Source organism: Thunnus thynnus, chromosome 19, assembly GCF_963924715.1.
Source record: "Thunnus thynnus chromosome 19, fThuThy2.1, whole genome shotgun sequence".
Lineage (NCBI taxonomy): Eukaryota > Metazoa > Chordata > Actinopteri > Scombriformes > Scombridae > Thunnus > Thunnus thynnus.
Window position 1 is genome coordinate 5,889,910 of NC_089535.1, and position 21,708 is coordinate 5,911,617.

The 21,708-nt window shown below is 40.7% G+C and overlaps 1 protein-coding gene across 1 annotated transcript in view; it reads left to right on the forward strand.

Moving 5' to 3' along the window:
* adamts6 (ADAM metallopeptidase with thrombospondin type 1 motif, 6) overlaps positions 1-12,088 on the forward strand; it is a 71,694-nt gene extending 59,606 nt beyond the window's left edge. The window contains exons 22-25 of the mRNA XM_067574232.1: positions 2,684-2,888; positions 2,977-3,153; positions 6,275-6,431; positions 8,759-12,088. Coding sequence (XP_067430333.1) covers positions 2,684-2,888; positions 2,977-3,153; positions 6,275-6,431; positions 8,759-8,868 — 649 coding nt within the window. The 3' untranslated portion in view covers positions 8,869-12,088. The remainder of the gene's footprint in view (positions 1-2,683; positions 2,889-2,976; positions 3,154-6,274; positions 6,432-8,758) is intronic.
* Positions 12,089-21,708: the final 9,620 nt, after the last annotated feature.

A 21,708-nucleotide genomic window follows, 5' to 3' on the forward strand; every position in this document is an offset into this window, starting at 1 on the left:
CCTGATGAATTAAAATCCAATATTCGCTCTTCTTTTTGCTCTGTTTTGGTCTCCAACTCCTGAGGGAAATGCCTGGCTCTTTAGTTGCTAAATGCTCAACTGTGCTCACCTGCTAGTTGCTAACTTGCTGTTTGGTGCTGAGCAGGTGGAGTAGGAAGTTTTTAGTGTTTTTTTTACTGAAAACAGCGGCCGGCTGTGTCTGCGCTACGCTGGTGAACCAAAACAGTAAAGTCGGGGTCATAAAACCAAAACAATTAGCCGAAAGCCACTAAAACGCTCCTGAGAGCAGAGGTGAACTGCAGAGTCAGTTGATAATTCTCTGTGGGTTCGTCACTATGAGCAACACCTTTCACATAACACAAAGTCATCTGATCCACTGTTAATATAAAAATCTTGAGTATAGCAGCTTTAATTTAATGCTTTTAAAATAAAAACCTTCCATAAAAATGAAACCGACTCATATTAATTCGGTTTCAGTGAGCCCTAGTTGTAAAATGTGTTTGGAAGAAAATAATAAAATAAAATGGCAGTGATTTATAACTTCATATGTTAACTATTTTCAGGGGTTGCCTCGTGCCAAAAATAAGAGCCTTGAAAATGACCACCTGTGTTTGATTGTTTTGGCTTCTTTGCCGATCCTCGAGGGGTAATATACACGTATACAGGTGGAATACGAACTTGTGTTTGGTGGCCAAATGTCCGTAAACTCTATGCTGTAGCTGGAAGCATCCCCAGACTCTCCAATCATGTCTGGAAAAAGAGGGATTAAATGAATCGGGTTAATTAGTTTCAGACTATTTGACAATTATTTGCATGTGAGAGAGTGTGTTGGTGTGTTTCAGCCAAAAAAACTGATAATATCATAAATCTACTGTATAAGTGGCCATTTGTTTTCATACATTCACACTACAGCCTTAGGTTATTTATTTTCACATCTGTATTCAGTGGATTGCAGACTTGTGGTATCTCATTTATTAGTCATCTCATTATTAGTACTTGAAGGTTGTTGCAGTGCATGCGTGTGTTTTGAGTTACAGCGCTGCACATGACGTTTGTGTCTGTTAGGAGGGCAAACGCGCCTTCTGCAGCCTCAGGAGAGGCCGACTTAAGGAGACCATGTAAACACAATTGTTTTAGAATAGCCAGGGTTTTATGAGCTCGAGTAATGAAAGCTAACACAGATGTTTGAACACGTCGTTAATTCTGTATACATTCCTTCAGATGATGTAATATCTCACAGACTGGATGTGTTTGGAGGGCTGTTGTCTGGGCATTTTTATGATATTAATTCTTCAATCCGTAGACAGAAGGGTTGAACAGTCGACGGTCTAATTTTCTGGAGGTCATAAACTCAAATGGCCCGGCATGGCACGGCACAGCACTGGACACTAACACACATTTAACAACACAGCGGTTAACGTCTGCTATGTCAAAAGAGTTTATCTGCATCATTTATATTTTAATGAATCTTAAAATGGTTCGGGTGTTGGTATTATTTCCACATTTTTGTTTACGTAGATAAGTTTGGATGTTACTTTAGCAACGCAAAAATAGTTGTAGACAATGTTTTAATGCCATTAAGGAAATAGTTTGACACTTTGGGAAATAAGCATATTTGCTTTCCTCCAGAAAATTTGGTAAAAAGATTGATATCAATCTTATATCTGTAAGCCAAGTATGAAGTCTGAAGCCAGGAGGCGATTAGCCTAGTTTACACTAGATAGCCTAGCCTAGCCAACAAACACACAAGTTACCCCATATAACTCACTATAAAACCACAAACTGCCGTTTTTACATTACAGTTTGTGTACATATTAAACTAATAGAGATAAAATGTGTTAATTAGTGAGATTTAGGGGAACTGTTTGGCGGATTTCTAAAATTTGAACCAGGCGAGCTGTTTCCTTCTGCTTCCAGTTAAGTTAAGCTAACCGTCTCTTGACTCCAGCTCTGTACTTACTGCACAGACATGACAGTGGTATTGTTCTTCTCATGTAACTTTTGCAAAGAAAACAAATAGGTGTTTTGAGAGTTTGCTTTCTAATATATATTTATCTTTTTATGTTCTACTGGATACCTTAGATAACTTGCTTGATATGAATTATTGCTGAGGAAAGCAATATTTAGTTTTTGTGAGCATTGTTTTGTTTAGTTTTTTTTTTTATATGTGTGCGTGTGTCTGCTGTTCTTTTTAAGGGGTGGTGGGTGTATTTAAAATTTTGAAAAAAGAAAGAAGAAAAAAGAAAGTTGTGGCCAAGTTAACATGCTAGGAGGCTGCCGAGGCAAAAACTGGAATGATAAAGGTTTTAAAACTAGACTTTGACACAGTGCCCTGCTATGAAAGATTAATACAGGACCCACTTTTTCACCTTCTCAAGGCTCTTTCCATTTCAGTTTATATTGTGCTTTAGTGGTGCATATTCCCAAACAAATGTGCAATTAATGAAATAACCACAAACCAATTGACACAAAGTGAACTTGGGTGGAGAGTTGCTGCTTTGGCATTTTGGTAATCCTGCCTTGAATGTACAGAACCATAATGTGATTTTACACACTAACTGAGATTACCAGTAGTCTCATAGTAATTAAGTAACCACAGGGAGTAACATCACTGCCAAAAATCACAGAGCTCGCTCATAGCTTTGCTCCTTATGTGCAAAACTGTTTTGTTTCTCTCCTCCAGGTGGTTTATTGGCGACTGGTCGGAGTGCGGTAAGACGTGCGATGGCGGGATCAGGACGAGGACGGTCCTGTGTATCAGGAAGATCGGCCCTGCTGAGGAGGAGACACTGGAGGACACCCACTGTCTGACTCACCGACCTATCGAACGAGAGTCGTGCAACAATCAGTCCTGTCCGCCAAAGTGGGTCACTCTGGACTGGTCGGAGGTAAGACGATATTCTGAGACTTAACTGTTCTCTTTGGCTTCATTGTGCTGTCAAGATCTTCCTCTTACACCTTCTCTTTCCTCTTTAGTGCACACCTAAATGTGGCCCCGGCTTCAAGCACCGCATTGCCTTGTGTAAGAGCAGCGACCTGACCAAGACCTTCCCGCCCGCCCACTGCCCGAGCCACAACAAGCCACCAGTCCGAATCCGCTGCAGTCTAGGACGCTGTCCTCCTCCACGCTGGATCCCTGGCGAATGGGGACAGGTAGGACCGCCTCTGCCTCACATCACTGCCTGATCTAAGACCTAAAAGTCTGTGTTTTTTTTTTTTTTTTAGCTTGGGCACTATTTCAGTGTCCTGGTTAATCTTTTAAAAGGATAGTGTGAATGTTTCAAAGACAAAAGATGCACAGATATATTCCATGTGTTGGTGAATGGTTAATGTAATTTACACCTGGATGACACGCACTGGGTTCTAAGCAGGCCTGTGACGTGTGTGTGTGCGCGAGTCCAAGTGCTCCAACAGGCCTGGAGTGTGTGATCAGTGGCAGTAATATCCCCCCTGGCTGTTTGAAGTTTATCTCTTGCCTCAGACCAGGCTTCTCTATCACTTCCAGGAACACGATTTAGAGGAAGACCGAGGAGTAGCATTCTTGGGCTCACCCTGACATGACTTAGTGCGCTCAGCGAAGCTGTTGAACACTTTACAACACAGCTGACTCATGTTGGTGAGCGCACGCCAAAAAACGTGCGTCAGAGAGAGTTGTATCTACAAAAAGTATGGCTTGTTATTTTGCAGGGTTTGTTAATAATTTAGTGTAAAAGTGGAATTTTAAACAGTGTGGTCTTATGTTTAGAGGACGGTTGTGGGGGTCACTGATGTTCCAGTGGAGGTGATGTCATTGGTTTCAGCTCTGTGTCGTTCAGGTCAGAGGTCAGAGGTCAAGAGTCAGGGAGTCTAGGTCGCAGGCTTCTCCTCATAACGGCCAACATGTGCGTTCACACAAAAAACATCAATAATGTACCTTTACAATTCAATCAGTGCCAATAACGGTCGTAAACAAAGCAGACCTGACTGATAACCTCAGCGTGGTGCATCAAAGAGCCGAGTCGAGGTTAATACCTCGCAGAGCAACAGCTGGAGTCTGCTCTTACACAGCACTTTCTCAGGCGCTGCAGAGGTGTGTGTACAACCCTCTCCCCTCTGTCTCCACCTCTTCTTTCTTTGGCTGTAATTACAAGCTTCGCCCTCGCTGCTCCGATCCCTCGCTGGCCGCCTCTCGAAGCGCCAGAAAGGAGAGATTGTTGCCAGCTACCGAGCGCCTGGTCTCCCGGGGCCAAAAGGTCACCGGTTCAAATCCCACTTAAGTCGCACCATTGACGTACACCATCTGTCATGGCCGGCAGCGAGCCCTAATAAAGACTCTCTAATTAGGAAGGGATGACATGCGGGCTCACTGATCTGAGGCAGCCAGAGAGGATCGTTGAAGGTGACAGAAAGCCTGGTAGGTCTCTCGTCAGTGGGGGCAGCTAGTCGCTGATGCCTGGATTCATATCATAAACCGCTCACACATAGCGATGGCTGACAGGTGTGTTGTTTCTCAGCACTTCCAACGTCGGCTTGAACGCGTTGAGTAATTATAGAAATATCTGTTGGCATCTACTGCAATTGTTTTCGAAGGCTTTCTTCTTTTTTTTTCTTCTACAGAAGAGTTTAATAGCCAAAGATACAACTAATCTCAGTTTTTATTACAACTGGCACATTGATAGAAGTCAGTCAAAGACATGCAGGTGCACATTTTAGCTTTTTCATGTGTCAACAAATGTTTTCTCCCTTAGGGTTAGGGCTATGGTCCATTGAATATATTAATTTTTCATTGACTTTTTTTGCTTATTCTCTTAAAAAATTAAGCCAATATGGACCATATGCTAACGGATACATCAGACTTGTGATATTGCAAACTGTAAAGCCAATTCATTTTGCAGCTAAGATGCAGAAACAGGAAAAGAGCCGCACTTGAATGTTGTTTTTGGTAATAATGATCAAAAGTAGATACACAGGTGTTCAATATACCTGAATGCAAAGTCCAGAAAACCCCTACAGAAAGTACTTTTCAAAAGTTAGAAAGGGTTTTACGGGAAGAAGAAAGAGGGCAATAAAGTACACAGAAGAAGGAAGTAAAAACAAATATTTAAGTGTACAACACTCAAGAGGAAAGCTATGAAATCAACAGAAAGCCAAAGAAAACAAATAAGTTTTAAGATGCTTTTTTAAAAGGCCTAAGTAGGGGTCACTTTTTTAGCCCGACGTGACCTTCTGAACCCTCTCACATATCTTCTGAATGTCAAGACGAGTCCAAGAACTGCAGTCTGGTCAGCGTCAGTCAAAGAGATGGACTTTCATGTTGGATCTTGAGCTTCTTCTACAATTGATTCCACATCCAGAGCATATGGGCTTGACTCGAGTTGGATGATACTGAGTCTAACTTTGGCCTGTTGGTGTGAAAACATTTGTTGAATGCGTGAAGAAAGAAAATTGGTTTCAAATTAAGGAAACAGTGGATGTAATTTAATATTGCACAAGTCCAATTTACCACATCTAACCAACTAATCACTTGCAGTTTGATAAGTCGAGCACAGGACTCGGATCACGAATCATAGTGCAAGAATTAATGAGTTATTTATTTATTAGATAATGATCGAAACGTCTTAAGTCGACAGACAAGTCCTCATTGCACCTGTGGTCAGCATATTCTGCTGGATGCTTTTGCTGCTTTGCTTCTGGAGTTGCAGCTGTATCAGTTTATTTAATGTTTGTATATAACAGTATGAGCCAGGCTGTAAGAGCATCCATCCAAGAGACACATTTTGGCAGAAGCAAGACCTGATTCAGCCCAGTCTCCTTTCCCGCGTGCGTACTGGTCGCAGCTCAGCTCTGAGTCTGAGAAGAATTAAAGTGGAATTCCTCCGCACAAACAAGAGGAGGCAATTTTCTGTCTGTCTGTTTCTCTTTCTCTCCTTACACATGCACAAAAATGTGCACAAATACCTCGTGAGCTACAGTTGACCTGGATACTCTGCGTTGGGAAACACAGTCACTGACAGGCAGCCAGTTGAATCAGAAAAAAAAAAAAAAAAGGAAGGTGACTGCGGCTGGCTCTGTCTGCTCGCCTGCCTCTCTGTGCCCCTGATGATTGGTTGATTGGATCAAGTTGTGCCGTGTATGTGCGGGGATTACTCAGAACGGCTGAGTGCGTGTCTGGTTGCCCAGCACTCAGGGTCAAAGAAGAAAGATGGTCCTCATTCACCTCATTAAGTTAAAGAAACCTCTCTTCTTTGGCTCCCTGTAGAGGCAATAAGTCCTGCTCTGATGTTTTCTCTTACAGTGTTCGGCGCAGTGCGGCCTGGGCCAGCAGATGAGGACGGTGCAGTGTCTGTCCTACACCGGGCAGCCGTCTAACGAGTGCGCAGAGTCCCTCCGACCCACCACCATGCAGCAGTGCGAGAGCAAGTGCGACGCCACCCCCATATCCAACGGCGACGGTAAGACGACCAAACGTGCCCACATCTGAGTCTGCCATCACGTTTTTAATAGCATTGGCTCGACCCTCGTGTGTGACGAGTTGTCTGCTCGCAGTTTTCATCATGAAGAGAATGTGTGGTCGACTGGGCAGATGCAGGTTTCTATTTTAAAAAACTGCAAAAGCCTTCAGGATGGTTTATGTGAATACCTATTGTGCTGTACGTGCATAGCTTTCACACAAAAGGTTATAAACTGTCTCTATCATCATCTTCACTGTTCTACTATGACCTTAACACGCTTGGATGACACACTCCTCTACACTTTGCCAGCTACATTAATCTTTCCAGTGAGGTTGGCTCCTGGTCAAAGCGAAGCAGCTCAACCCTCCATATACACTTACACATGATGGATGGCTATTCAGATGCACAGAGAAGGGCCTTTCGATTAGCCTGAATGGAAAACGTGAGCAGAGTTTACAGGCTGGCTAATGGGATTAGCTGTAGGCTAATTGTTCCTTTACGGACAGCAGTGAGGCAATGTCTCGTTTCATTTGGCTCTGCAGAGGCAGGGGCCGAAGCCTAATAAGGGAAGACACTCTGATCGTGATAAGGCATTTAGAGCACTGGCTGTCCGGCATCCAGCAAGCTGTGTGTGTGTGTGTGTGTGTGTGTGTGTGTGTGTGTGTGTGAGTGTGTGCGTGTGCATTGTAGGGATGGCAGACAGCCCAGTTAGTGAATGAGGCCAGGATCTGTCTCAGTCGTAGCCTCTGCGTCCAAGTATAGTTGCAGTTTTATTCTGTTGAGGCCTGAGGGAGATGCACCAGCTTTCATGTGGCATGTCAGCCTCGGTTTGTGCCATTCATGTATTACCGTTACATTCGAGTCACAACGCTAAGCCGTCTCTGAAAATCCCAGAACACTCAACACTTTTCTGAAGGTATTTCCAGAATCCTAAAGGACTCTCCAAACCAAGTGAATGAAGAAAAAATATTCGTCTGCTGCACCATGAAAAAAAAAGATGTTTGACCCATTTCCCAAATTGCAACAGTATTTCATAACCCAGGTAGCAGGAAGTGACAAATGCCTTTGCTCTTTTGGTAAAACGCAGTAAACATATTAACATATTACTTTGTATGCAAATATAAAATATTGGAAAGAAACCAGAGCTGCAATAATTAGTCGATTAATCAATTAGTCGGCTAATCTTCTACAACTATTTTGATATTCGATTAATTAATTTTTGAAGCGAAAATACCAAAAATACTAAAGATTCTGGACTGTTGGTCGGACAAAACAAGCAAATTGAAATTCATAATGGTAAATTGCAGTTTTTAAACCATTTTTTAATCGATTGATCAAGAAAACAATCTGCAGATCAATCAATAATGAAAATAATTGGGAGTTGCAGCCCTAAAAGGAAACATCAGTTGTTTTTTTTTAATGCAAAACAACAAAACAGGATAAAAAACTGTAAAACAGTAATGTGTCAAACCCTACAAAGCAACAATATTAACAGTAAAAGATGAAGAATATGCAGCATCTCAGTTGGGTTGATTGTATTTATGCACATCTGAACGTATAGTAGACGTCCCATAAACTTCAAACAGGTGCTGATTCACTTAAAGAATGTAACCAAGAAAAATGAAGGTTGGCGCACTGCAGCTCCATTAGATCTGGTTTATTGATATCTCAATATCAATAAACTGCATCTAATGGAGCTGCAGCGCGCCAACCTTCATCATCTTTTTTATGTATTTATGTAGAGTCATTTGTTTATAGTGATGAGGTTTTGGGTCGCCGCCATACCCTAAAGACTAAGCTGTTGATTAGAGGCCAACAGCTGTCAACTTTAGTATGATGCTTTTGTATAATACTAAGGTTTAGTATGATGATATATTTAATATTTAGAGATCTTTTCATTTTGGTTCACGTTAGAGACATACTGTATATCATTTCTGGCTACCATCTTTGTTTGGATTGGGAAATAGAGGCGTAACTTTGGAAACGGTTTAAAATCTCTTTTTTTTTTATCGTGCATTAGACTGAATATTTTTACATCTAGATGATTAGAGGAGTCTGGAAATACCTTCAGAACAGCGTGAAGTGTTGTTAAACGACCTTCTGGCTTTTTTCAGAGATTGCCAGGTAATTATTGTTTTTTTTGTTTTTTTTTGGAAAATCAGTTGCTTAGTGTTGTGACTCAAGAAGAGAGTCATACTCATGAAAAAAAACCCTCATAAAACATTAAAAAGTTATTCAGGAATCTTATTTAAAATGTATTAAAATTCTTCACCCCCTTTATTTCAGAACATCTGTCTCTAACCCAGCTCGTTTCTTTCTCTTTCCAGAATGCAAAGATGTAAACAAAGTGGCTTACTGCCCGCTGGTACTGAAGTTCAAGTTCTGCAGTCGTGCGTACTTCAGACAGATGTGCTGCAAGACTTGCCAGGGGCACTGACCCTTGGAGCACAAGAGCGAAACGAAGCGAGAGAGAGAGAAAGAGAGAGAGAGAGAGAGAGAGAGAGAGAGAGAACAAAAGACAAGAAAGATGGAGGGAGGCTGATACGGCACTGAAAAGGGAGAGGAGAAGAAGAAGAAGAAAAAAAAAAGACTGAAAAAAACTTAACTCTGGACCAGTGGAAGAAAGGGGATCTGCGCTGGCGAAAAGAGCGGGAGAGAAGAAAGGATTTCCCTGTTTATCACACCTGATCCTCCTGCCCTCCATCATGGTGGAATCCAAACCACTGCTCAGCCCATAACGCTGACACAAACTTTTAATTTTTTTTTTTTTTTTTTTTTTTTTTTTTAATTTTCACTTCTGTGAAGTGGAACTTGGAAGATTATTTGTTGGTGATGTTATTTTTATTATAATAATAATTATTGATATCATTGTTAGTCTTCCTCCGTTGTTTTGTTGTTTTATGAATCCAAAGTGCTGGACACATCGCTCACAGAGGATGTACCCCGGAGATGGACAGACGGAGGGGGAGGACTCCTCACTACGAGAGGGGGGATGGGAGTTTGAGGTGTCGGGCTCCTGTCTTTTTGGGACGACTGTGATGGTGCTATTTTAGCAGGCAGACGTTTGGCTTCGGTGCACTTTTTTGTGTAAATACTTTGCCAATTACCGCTCATATACAACCCCATCAATGTACTGTATATTTATTGTACAATTCCAAACAGAGTCAAGACATTGTCCTCTGATCATGTTTGTGTCAGATAGTAACCTACTGTCTTGGAAGGGAATGTAATGTGATTGAAAATATTACATACTGTAACATACGCTAAACCCTTATATACTGTAAGGATTTGTATATTATATATGATGTTAATCCAGGACCAGAAAATAACACGTGGTTATAGGAGGATTTTTAAAACACTTTAATTTTTTTTTTCTTTCCCCAGACGGGTGCCTTAGTTAATAACACTCAAATAAAAGCTCACCCAGTGTCAGTCAGCTCTGACCATTAGTCCAAAGTAGTATGAAGATATTGTCAGACGGTGCCTGGGCCACATGAAACACTGTTACCAAACTGGCCTTTACTAAACATCCTATTGAGGAGCTTTCCGTTCACGATTGAAGGTTTCATTTTGAAGGAGCATATTCTATAAAGCAGCTTGTTCATTGGAATCACAACACACAGTCACTATTTCTTACTCTCTTCAAGCTGGATTATTTAATCAAATGTCACTTAGCTGTCATATTTTTGTATGTCAGCAGCAAGCTAAGACTTAAAAGAACTGCTTAACATTTTGGGAAATACGCTTATTCGCTTTCTTGTTGAGAGTTAAATGAGAGTCTCATGTTTGTACGCTAAATATAATTATACTTCCTGGAGATTGTTAATATAGCTTAGCATAAAGACTGGAAACAGCTAGCTTGGCTCTGTCCAAAGTTTAAAAGCTTACTAATTAACACATTATATCTCATTTGATTAGTCGATTTATTGATTAGTCAATCGACAGAAAATTAATCGCCAACTATTTTGATAATCAAATATTAATCTTGAGTCATTTTTTAAAAGAAAAAGTGTCGTAATTCTCTAATTCCAGCATCTCAATTGAGACTATTTGAGTATCTTGGGGATGTTGACTGTTGGTCAGGACAAAAGAAGACATTTGAGGATGTCACCTTTAGTGTTAGAAACACTATTTTCTGACATTTCATAGACCAAACTAATTGTCGAATTAAAAATAATGATAGTTTCAATCGTACATTTGTTTAAAGTCACCGCACCTGGCTAAGAGACAGTCAGACACATAACTCCCCCAAAAAACCCATCTTATCAAGTCTATACTTCTGTTCTTGCATGGATTAAACAAACAAGATAAAATGTTCATTTGTGAGCTTTTGATGTGCTGGTAGGCAGACTTAATTTAAACTTTGGACTGGGCCAAGCTAGCTGTATCCCTCTGTTTCCAGTCTTTATGCTAAGCTAAGCTAACCATCTCCTGGCTGAAGCCTCACATGTAGCGTACAGACTTGAAAGTGGTATCGATTTTCTATTCTAACGCTCGGCAAATAAGCCAATAGGCGTATTTTCCAACACGTTGAAGTATTCCTTTAAGTAAATATACACACCCTTCACATCCATTGTGGATATGTTGGCAGACCACGCTAATGTGGTCCCTCCCCTGGGGAGGGGAGGATGTAGACACACCTCCCCAGATAAAGTTTCCCCCTTGTCCTCTTTCCCTTTCCTCTCATGTCCTCTGTCCCTCCTCTACTCCCATCGCTGACGGAGAACAACAGTGAAAAGACAAAAACAGCCAACTCAATGGTGCTTTTCCCTTCTTTTATTTTTATTTTTTTAAATTTCCATGGAGTACTGTGTTTACCTCTTCTTTTCCTCCCGCTCTGCTCCGAGGGTTACGGCCTTCCCAGGCTTCTGGTGCTATCAAGTGGGTGCTTCCATTCAACCCTCTCCAGAGTGCTTAAAAGTGAGGCTGGATCCAAACAATATGAAATAATATCCTTGTCAATATCTCTGTTGGTAAATGCTGGTCATGTTATTGTTTTGTTTGTATCTGTTTATACCTCACACTGGGAATTTTTTTTAACCGTGTATTTTTTGTTTGTGCTACCAACAAAAGGACACTCACCCAGTTATAACTGATCCCTTTACCCAGGTGACATTTCTGCTGGTGTAGGGGGTTGTGAAAGGGAAACACCTATGAAACGTCTCCATCACACACATTTGTTATGGAGGTCCATTAGGAGTCCTTGAAATCTGAGAGACAATGCAGGAGTGTGCAAGGATCTCATCGGAGCTGTTAACAACTAATTTCTATTTTGCTGCTGCTACTTTTTTGTAGCCACCTTCAGTATGACAATGTCGGGCAGATTTTATTGGTTACAAAACCTTGAATGAGGCAGTTGGGAAAGGACAGTGGATGCTGAGAAGCATTTGAATCCAAACAGCTCGGACTAACGCTACTGGCTGTCGGATACGGAGCCTCCAGAAAAAAAGAAACTGAGAAGAAGTGAAATCAATCAAACTGGTACTCATTGCTGTGAACTTGGATGTTTGAATGTCACATTGCTTATACCTGTACCTAAAGTGCAAGAGAAATGTAAAGCATCATGTGATTAGTTGCATATATTTTATATTCAGTATTAATGTTGGTACACTGTTACTAATTTTTTTTTCAAATGTAAATTATATGCTAATTTATTGCGTTGTCTCACTTGTACATTTATTTCACTGCATGCAAATTGAAATTTAGCATAGTGAAAAAAATGCAGTGATACAGCCCTTCACCAACATTTTTTTTAAAGTAGATACAATAAAAAGAGCAGCTTTTAAAGAGACGCAGTGTTAGTGCATTCATTCCTCCCCTCCCACGCTTTTAGTCAAAGAGGAAAAAGCTCAACATACACCGAGTATCAAATAATAAGTGTTGGTGCCAGGGTGGATGCTCTGTTCTCACAGGCTTTAAGAGATATATACTCTTGTCCTTTCACTCAACTCTTGGAAAGCTCCCACAGCATGAGAACAGCTAATGGCATCACACCAGGATACCCGTTACCACCACTGAAGAAATCCATTCATTCGCTGCCTCAGTTTAGGGTGACCGAATCGGAGAAGGAGGGTAAGGTTTGTAAAAGCTTTTGTTCTTACCTACCTAACTCCCGATACGCCAGCTCCATCATCCTTTGAGATACAAACATAATGCACGTCAGCTGTCAAACACCTTTCTGAACTGTCCCAGCTCTGTTGCCACAGCATTGGTGTGGAACTCTCCTTCTTCTCATCCCGGCCTCAAGTGTCTGGATTCACTCCGAGGGAGCTGCGAGGTTTCCACTCTCCTTGGTAATTAATTCCAAATAAACAGTAACTAGCCCACTTGGCTGGGAAACGCCGCCGTCTCCTTCTAATCCACAGTGTCCAATTACAGAGGGAGACAGATGGCCTGTTTGGTCTAATGTAACCAGTTTAGAATACCTGTACGTCTGGCCCAGCTTCTGTCTCCCGCACTGGCCCGTCTGCAGGGGTCTGTGATTACATTAGTCCTAACCTGCAGAGCTGAGGGTGACAAGGAGAAGGAGAAAAAAAGGAAGGTGATGGAGTTCAGGCTGAGGGATTTCGTATCTGCAGCATGACCTGACAACTCTGAGATGGCTGTAAACGTGCTTCACATGAAACATTTGCACACGATTTTGTGCGCACATATGTCGACGATACCTCATTATAAATTGAATATACAAACACAAAGTTTTTCTTGAGAAATGTAAGCTATCCACTGGATACTGTGTGTGTACACATGGCCAAGTGGTCTCCAGATGATGAGGCAATAAAACTAGGATTCAGTTCTGGTATTGGATCAGTATTTATCTCTGTATTGCCAAGTATTTCCATGGTTTTATCTCTGAGGCACTGTCAGCACACAAGAAAATGAACACTACAGAAAAGTACTGTTTAAAGGGGACGTATCACATACATTTCCAGGTCTATATTTATATTCTTGGGCTCTACTGGAATATCTTTGCATGTTTCACAGTTCAAAAAACTCCTTTTTATCTTATACTTGGCCTTTATGCAGCCCTTCAGGTCAGCATCTGTCTGAAACAGGCTGTTTTAACTCTTTACTCTTTAAGGCCCCCCTTCCAATGAGCCCACTCTGTTCTGATTGGTTAGCTTCTGGAGGCTACATAAACAAAGAATAGTAGCAGGATTTCACTTCTTTTTCACATTATTTACTTGAAATGGAAACTTAATACATACAAATGCATCCATGTTGGAGCCGAAATCTGATCTGAAATATGGGAGTAGACAATGTGAACAACCCATGGAACAACCTAAGCAACAAAGGCTACTGAATGGATGGCCATTTGTGGGCATGCATGAACAATCTCATGTCAGTTTGATGGGAGGCATAGATGACTTTGCTGAAGCCCTGGGTTTTGACTTGCAGGGAGCATTTTTACATACGTTCACCTCAAGTTTTGGAACTTGATCATGTTTAACATCTGACATCATAACAGTATAAAAATAACAGAAAATCACAAAAAGCATGTCCCCTTTAACTATCTTATTCCAGTATGTTGACTTTATTAGTCATGGGACGATATGAGTCTCCCTGACATGTACCATGTGTATTTCACTGAATAAGTGACAAGGTGATTTCCCCATTATAATCCCAGCCTGCTCATGATAAGAGGTGTGTAGAGGATGGGGACCAGATTTCTCCATCTACTCTTCAAAAGGAAACTACTGACACTGAGAGAAGCCATCGCTGTTGCTTATCAGCAAGTTGATATCTATCACAAGCTGCATGACAGAACCTGTGCAAGATAGGCCCAGGATAAGCTATTAACAATCATTAAGATGCACAAAAGCCAGCATGCTAAACACATGTTAAAATTACTCAAAAAGCATGCTAGGATGTATACAATTAAGTCTCTTGAGTGGCAATTATCTGCCTCATATTTGGAGTTTGAAATTCCAAAGATCTGTGGTTTTATTCTTGGCTGGGGTGCTGGAGGACATACCGTGGCTTTAAACTTTAAGACAGTAGCTGTTTGGGTATTCATTCTCCAACTGGAAGGTGTGAGGATTAGCATAGCGACAAACAACATAGCTCTGTAAGAGTTTATCTCTTTTAATCAAAGATGCTGTGGTACTGCAGTGTCATCGATGAGTGCTTGAAGCGTTTCGGACACTCTCCTGCTTGAACACAGTGCAGCAGGGCAAACGGCTCCAGATGGTGTGGCTGGAGACAGTGCACGCATGGTCCCAGGGGGTCTGACAGGCCGGAATGCTGGCCTGGGATGGGAAGGTCACGGCTCCAGCACCTGCTATCTACTGGGGTCTGTTTGGGCTCTGTCCTGTTAAGCCCTGCTGCTCTTTCCCACAGCTGAGGCCCAGATTGAACTGCCGTGGACGAGATCAAAGCTCTGAAGGGCACTGGCTGCAGAGGAGAGGGCAACAGCCACGCCATCACATATACCAGGAGGATGTGTTTTTTTCCTTCACACTTTCAAAGATGTGAAGAGAAATACTTCAGCTGTGCACCACTGCCACTTTCAAAGCTGTTTTCCTCCTCATCTAGAGTTCTGCACTTACCTAATCAGCTGTGAACCATACCAACGGATATATACTGAACTGTGCATTTTAACAGGTGCTTGATTACACCAGAAAGCGGTACAGCCAAATTCATTTGCACTTCCATGCAAAACAGGTGGTGCTGGAAGCTTGGTTATATAGTGACTTCTTGCCGGTTGTGCAGTGGGTTTGGAGCAGTCTAGCTAGTTTTATTAATGGCAAAATGTAAACAGAAGAGTGGCATTGCTTCTCATTTGGAAAAACAGGGATGTATGAAATTGGATTATGTAAGAGAGGAGACTCACAAATGACAGCTATGACCTGCAAAGCAGGGGTCACGTGACTGATAGAGACAACCAAAGCCGTCAGTAGGCTAGTCTTTGGTGGCCTTGTTAGGTTGACTAGTTGAAGCCTCCTGAAAAATAAGGTTAACAGTAGAGAAGAACAAATTACATCAATCATTGCAAAATTAGTAAAACTCTCTACAGCAAAGAGGAAAATACATTAAAGCTGTTCACCAACCTGTTGCTTCTCTTTATTCTTTCATCTCTGTTTAGTTTTGAAAAATTGTGATTGGATAAGTGCAAAAATAATTTTAAATGTAAAAAAGTTAGCCATGAGAGAAACAAACTGAACTCTCTAAGTAGCCAACCTGCCTCCGAAATTTGAAATATTCATGATGAATTTGCATGCAAACATTAAGTTTAGTTTATCAGATTTTGAGTATAACATTGCTGCTAAGGGCTCACACAGTGATCAGTCAGTAGTAAAAATGCTGGTGGATGCTAGCTTGCAAGCAGAAGTGCTAGCCTGGCTACCCCCATTGGTCACGTGATCCTATCCTTGCAGGTAGCCCATTAAAAGTCTCCTATATGATAGATAATGACAGCTTTCTGCTGATTCTTCAGTTCTCTTGGTTTCCTAAGCTCTCAGTCAGCACTGCCAACAGTTTGGTCAACAGTGCAAAATTGTGTTTAAAATTTACCAAAAGTGCACTCTATGCAAGCGCATGGCATAATCGCATTACATTCCATCTTTCTTAGTACTTTTCACAACATTGTATTTTAAAATTAATTAAGCAATATTGCCAGGGGGCGCAACGTCCATGGTTCATGTCTGGGGATCTTGTTCTCCAAAACAAATGTCAGGGTCACTGATCAGTCTTCAATCTGTAAAGGCCAGAGTTTGCTTGAAACACCATAGTTTGAACAAAGAGTTGTCTGACCACATCTAAAGGATGTTTGGAATGGCCACATTTGAAGGCGGGGAGAAAAGCCTGCTGTCATCGCAAGATGCGATAATCATCCAAATTAGGATAATAGTGCACACTTTCAGAAAGTGTCCCCTCGAAGGCATTCATGTTGATGCACTTATTTGTGCACATAAAAAGTTATGGAAGTAGTTGTGCTGCCAACAAGCCAATCTCTGCGTGAAGTGGGGCTGACTGTTAGATTGTTGGTTTCAGAAAGTTACCGAAATTGTTGGACGCAGTGCCCCCAGTTTCCATGTCAGAAAATTGTGGGGGGACGGGGTTTCAAGCACTGATTCGACAAGCACTTTGCTTGAAGCATACTGAGGCCTTAACTCTTCATGTTGTGGTTCAGCAGGTAGCTGGGTCACCTTTAAGGGATGCCTCTCTGTTCGTATACTGTCCTCTGTCAGCAAGAAAGACAGCAGGTAAGTGGATTAAGTGTATAAAGGATCAATAGCCAATCACTTAGGCCAATGGAGGAAAGCCAAGAGCTTTTGCTTGGTTGGGTGAGGCTGAATAATATTGTGTGTATGTGTGTGTCATCATTTGGGCAGATGGTGCTCTTGCACAGCATACTCTATGTACAGCATACTTATGGACATCTTCTCTAAGGAACATTATTAAATCCATCAAGAATGAATTATGTAGTGATTTAGCCTCTTCTGCTCCAACTGCCCACAACTAATAAATGACAGCAAGTTAATGAGGACAAATGATAATGGGGCTGTGACTACTCACAGTACAGAAAGCTACAAGGCTCATGGTTATTACTCTGTTCAGTTACATTGTAATGCTGTTTCTGTCTCCGTTTCATAGTCTACATGTCCTTCACTCTCGACAAGGAAAAGGTGAATCTTTGCATAATACACGGACATACTGAGGACATCCAAGAGAGTCAGGTTTAGGGTTTGACAGCAACCTTGATGGTCCACTGTAATGTGAAGCCAAGATCTATTCTTGTAGTAGCTTGTAATCGTAATTATGTTCTGAGTTAAAACAGTGTTATATGGAGGAATAAGTCATCTATTTCATGGTGTGTGTTGGTTGTCCTTAATGCAATCTCTCAGCTCTCTCATTACAATAAAAAATGTGGCTGTAGAGACAAAATGATCTGCATGTAAGCAATTTGATCAATTGCCTAGAGATTAATCAATCAGTTGTTCTCTAAAGAGAAGTCCTTTATTTCTGCTATGCAAAAGTGATACTACTCTGCTTTAAAGTCAAATTGAAGTAAAAAAAAAACAAAAACTTTTTTCCTCTTGTGTGCCAACTCTCAATATCATGGGAATTCAATACAAATCTGTTTATTTTTACATCAAAAAACAAGATAAGAATGGAAAGCAAAGGCCATCAAACTGGCTCACCATCCATCCATAGTTTCCTTAAAATTGTATTTGACTTTTGACCACTAGGGGGCAGAAAAACATCAAAAAAATCTGACAGATACACAACCAACACGTCATAGATTTTTTAAGTTGTGGCTGACGTGTTAGCAAATAATACCCTGCTTACAAATACAACAGACATGTAGAAACATTAGAATTCACATAGATGTTCAACTTTCTTCACCAGCTATACATTAAATTTGTTTGTCTGTCGTTTGGTGTGAGGCAGGTAGCATACGGTGGGTTTGTCAGAGGGTTTTTTTTTGGTGCTTTTACAACAAGCTATGCAAGTCCTCCAAATAAAACAATAAAAATAGTTTGTAGTTAGTTTGTATTTGCCCTCCAGAACAACACATGAGTATTTTTACGATCTGACTCCGCAGTGGCCAAGGTTTGGTGAGGCTTCTCTCTAGAAATACTGAGTCACTCATTTTTTTCAATGAGTCATTGTTTCAATCGGAAATTATTGCTCCTTTAATAAGATTTGAAGACTTATAGTAGCTTTGATGTCTGCCATTTCAGCGTTGTGTGACAGCTGTGACTGACAGTTGGCTCGCCTGCTACTATCCCCGGCTCCGACTCGCACTGAGTCAGACTATTGTTGCAATATTTCGGTAAGTTTAATGTTTCTTGATTCTGATACCTGCCCTGTTAGCACAACTTAGCTAATGTAGCTAATGTTAGCCCAAGTAAGCTGATATTTGCTTCGGTTTGAGGTAGTGGGACGTGTTTCCAGAGCATGAAAGGCAACACCACCCCACTACTTATTTGGAAACTCCTGGCTCCAAACAGAAAAGATGGCGCCAACTATAAGCAGCAACTCTGGGATTCAAACTAGCTCCAATGCAAACCAATGGGTGATGTCACACCTCACTTCGACCATCTTTACATATAGTCTATAAGTCTATGATACAGTAAATGTGGGGTAAACTAACCCCAAGACAATGAGCTAAAAGGGGCTCAAAAATGTCCATTGAGCTGCAGAATTTAGTGATTATTCTTCACAATTTAGTGACCCTTAGAGTGACCCTTTCACATTTGCATTTGATTCAATGTTAATGTCAAAAATACTGATTATTGTACGTTTTTTAGGGTATTTGGGGTAATTCTACTTGTGATTACAAAATGTCAAAAAAGTATTTAAAGAAGGTAACAAAATGGACAGCTGTATCAACAACATGAAGAGAAGTACAAACACACTTCAGTGAACATGGCCGTGGAGCAAAACCTGCCTACAAACAAAATAAATGTGTGCCTTCAGTTTGTTTGTTTTTAGCTATCCAATGGTGGATAGCTAGCCACTTGTTTCCCTCTTATGAATGCCTTTTATCTTCTTTACCTGGGGCTCTGAGGTTACATACCTCAGATGCAGGCAGGACAGCAGCGGAAGGCAGAGAGGGGGAGAAATAATGACTAAATACATGCCCTTTGCTTTCACAGGAGTCTACAGTTTGTTGAAGCCACATTTGCAACTGAAATGTCAAGATTTCATCATGTTTTCCACAGTTTTCCTTTGTTTGAGCTTTGACTGCTGCTCTCCTAATGACATCATCTCCTTGTGTCCTCTTCTTCTGCAATGGTTTAATAACACCTGGCTGGAGAATTAGCGCCACCAACTGTTGATCTTGATGATTCAACTCTTTTGTATAACAGTAGAGGAAAGAAACATGCATCAAATAGGATTTTCTTTTGCAGATTTTCTAGAAATTCTGTTAAAATGTGTGCAACATTTGGATGGAAAGCTGACTTGCGACTGGTTTGCATTATCTTCTACACTAAAGCAAAGAGCCAAACCACATTATGGCCCCAACTAGCCATACATTTGTGGGCTTTCACCAAAATTCAATACAATACCTATAATACCCCTCTTTCTCTAGTAACCTCTAACAATATGGAATAAATTCACCCAGACCTTAAAATATAAATGGAAATATTTTATAAAGTCCAACTAGGAGGTTAGATAACAACCGCCTTCCATGTAACTCAATGCTAAATATTCTTACAGTTTCAAGTAAAGTATTCCTGAGGTTTGCTTTTTTGAGTTTAACCTTGGTCTTAGTTGTAGTCCTGGGCTTAATTTATTGTTTACACTAGTTTCCTCCAGTGTGCTCCATCTCTGAGAAATAGTATTCATTCCTGATCAGACTCGTCCAATTGCTGTGGTATTGGAAATTTCATGGGCAGGCCTTGCTTGGACCTCATGTTTGGCAAGATGTGGAGGAATGAATGTTATTGTTAATATCCCAACAACCGGGCAGTCTCTGAATTACACAGCACTGGCTGGCATCTCTTTGTCTCCTGACATGCACCTCTGCACTGACATGTAATTTTCAAGGTGTGCCTCAGTAGTCTTAACTATGATCCACAAAGGGAAGAGCAACAAAAGACTGCTTTGTATTACTGTATCATCTTAGCAACATCAGAACATGCTAATTTAGCCCCTGAGTAATACAAGAAGCAGAATATTGCTCATAGAGGGGGGAAAAAGAGAGGTAGTGGTGTAATGTGCAAGAGAAAGACTTGGCCTAAATGAAAAATAAATCTTATAAAGTAGCTGTGAAATATGATCAGTGACATGAGGATATTTATCGAGGAGATGGGGGCCCTGATTCAGTTTAACAGTCAATGTTAACAGTCTCTCCACTAGTGGAGACAAAAAAAAAAAAAAAGCTGGTAGGCATCGAGGGAGGACACCTGCAACAGAGAGACAAATGAACTCTCTGCTCTGTCCTTGGACGTCCGTGAATGACCGACCATTAAGCATGAAAATCTGCCGTGCCTGTCCAAACCATCTTCTCTTTGATCTCGCGAACTAATCAATATCATTCCTGTGAGCAAACGCACTGAGCTCTCTCTCTTCTTCCGCATACTCTGTCCATCACACCCCGGGGAATTAGCCGCGGAAGCAGGACTCATGGCCACAGTTCAGGGGTCAGGCACGTGGACAGCCATTCCACAACGTGTCATCTCTGCTGCTCACATACATACCTATCCTACATATAACTCACAGCAACCAAAGAACGTTTAGACCTTTAACTGTGCAAATGACAGCGGCTTTAGATCCTTTACCAGAGTAAAACTACCAATACAGCAATGTAAAAATAGTCCAATACAAGTAAAAGTCCTCAATGAAAAATCCCACTTAAGTAAAAGTACATAAGTATTATGAGCTTGATGTAGTAAAAGTATTGCAGTAAAAATACATAAGTATTATGAGCTTGATGTAGTAAAAGTATTGCAGTAAAAGTACATAAGTATTATGAGCTTGATGTAGTAAAAGTATTGCAGTAAAAATACATAAGTATTATGAGCTTGATGTAGTAAAAGTATTGCAGTAAAAGTACATAAGTATTATGAGCTTGATGTAGTAAAAGTATTGCAGTAAAAGCACATAAGTATTATGAGCTTGATGTAGTTAAAGTATTGCAGTAAAAGTAATTTAAATTTGGATCATTTGAACATTTATTGAAATGAAAGCATGTGAGAAGTTTAGAGGGAAAAATCACTATTTGGTGGAACTGTTAACAACTCATAGACATGTGAAATGTGACCCCGACTACACACTGCTTTTTGTAAGACGTCAAAAGCCAAAAAGGTTGGAAACCACTGGTTTCATCTTTAACAATGTGTTGTATTTTAAAAGCTTGTTATATTATCCATTGTGTCAAATCTTCATCTGAAAAGTAACTAAAGCTGTCAAATAAATGTAGTGGAGTAGAAAGTACAATATTTCCCTCTGAAATTTAGTGGAGTGGAAGTATAAAGTAGCATAAAATGGGAATACTCAAGTACTCTTAAAATTATATAATAATTGAGTAAATGTACTTAGTTACTTTCCACCACTGGCAAATGAAGGGTTAAATGTTAAATGTAAATATATGTGCTTTTGTGTAAACTCCTGTTTGGTCATCTATCAAGAAGAGGACATATGGAGAGAAAGAGGAGAGTCAAAAAAACCCCCAAACAATCCTTGTCACAAAAGAAGTGTTAGTTGAATTTCTAAGAGATGGAAAGGATTAGCTGGCTATATTTAGCTCTTAGCCACAAGGGCAGAGGGAGATAGTGGTTGTAGAATAGCATGATAATACTATTACCATTCCATCTCATCCCTGGCA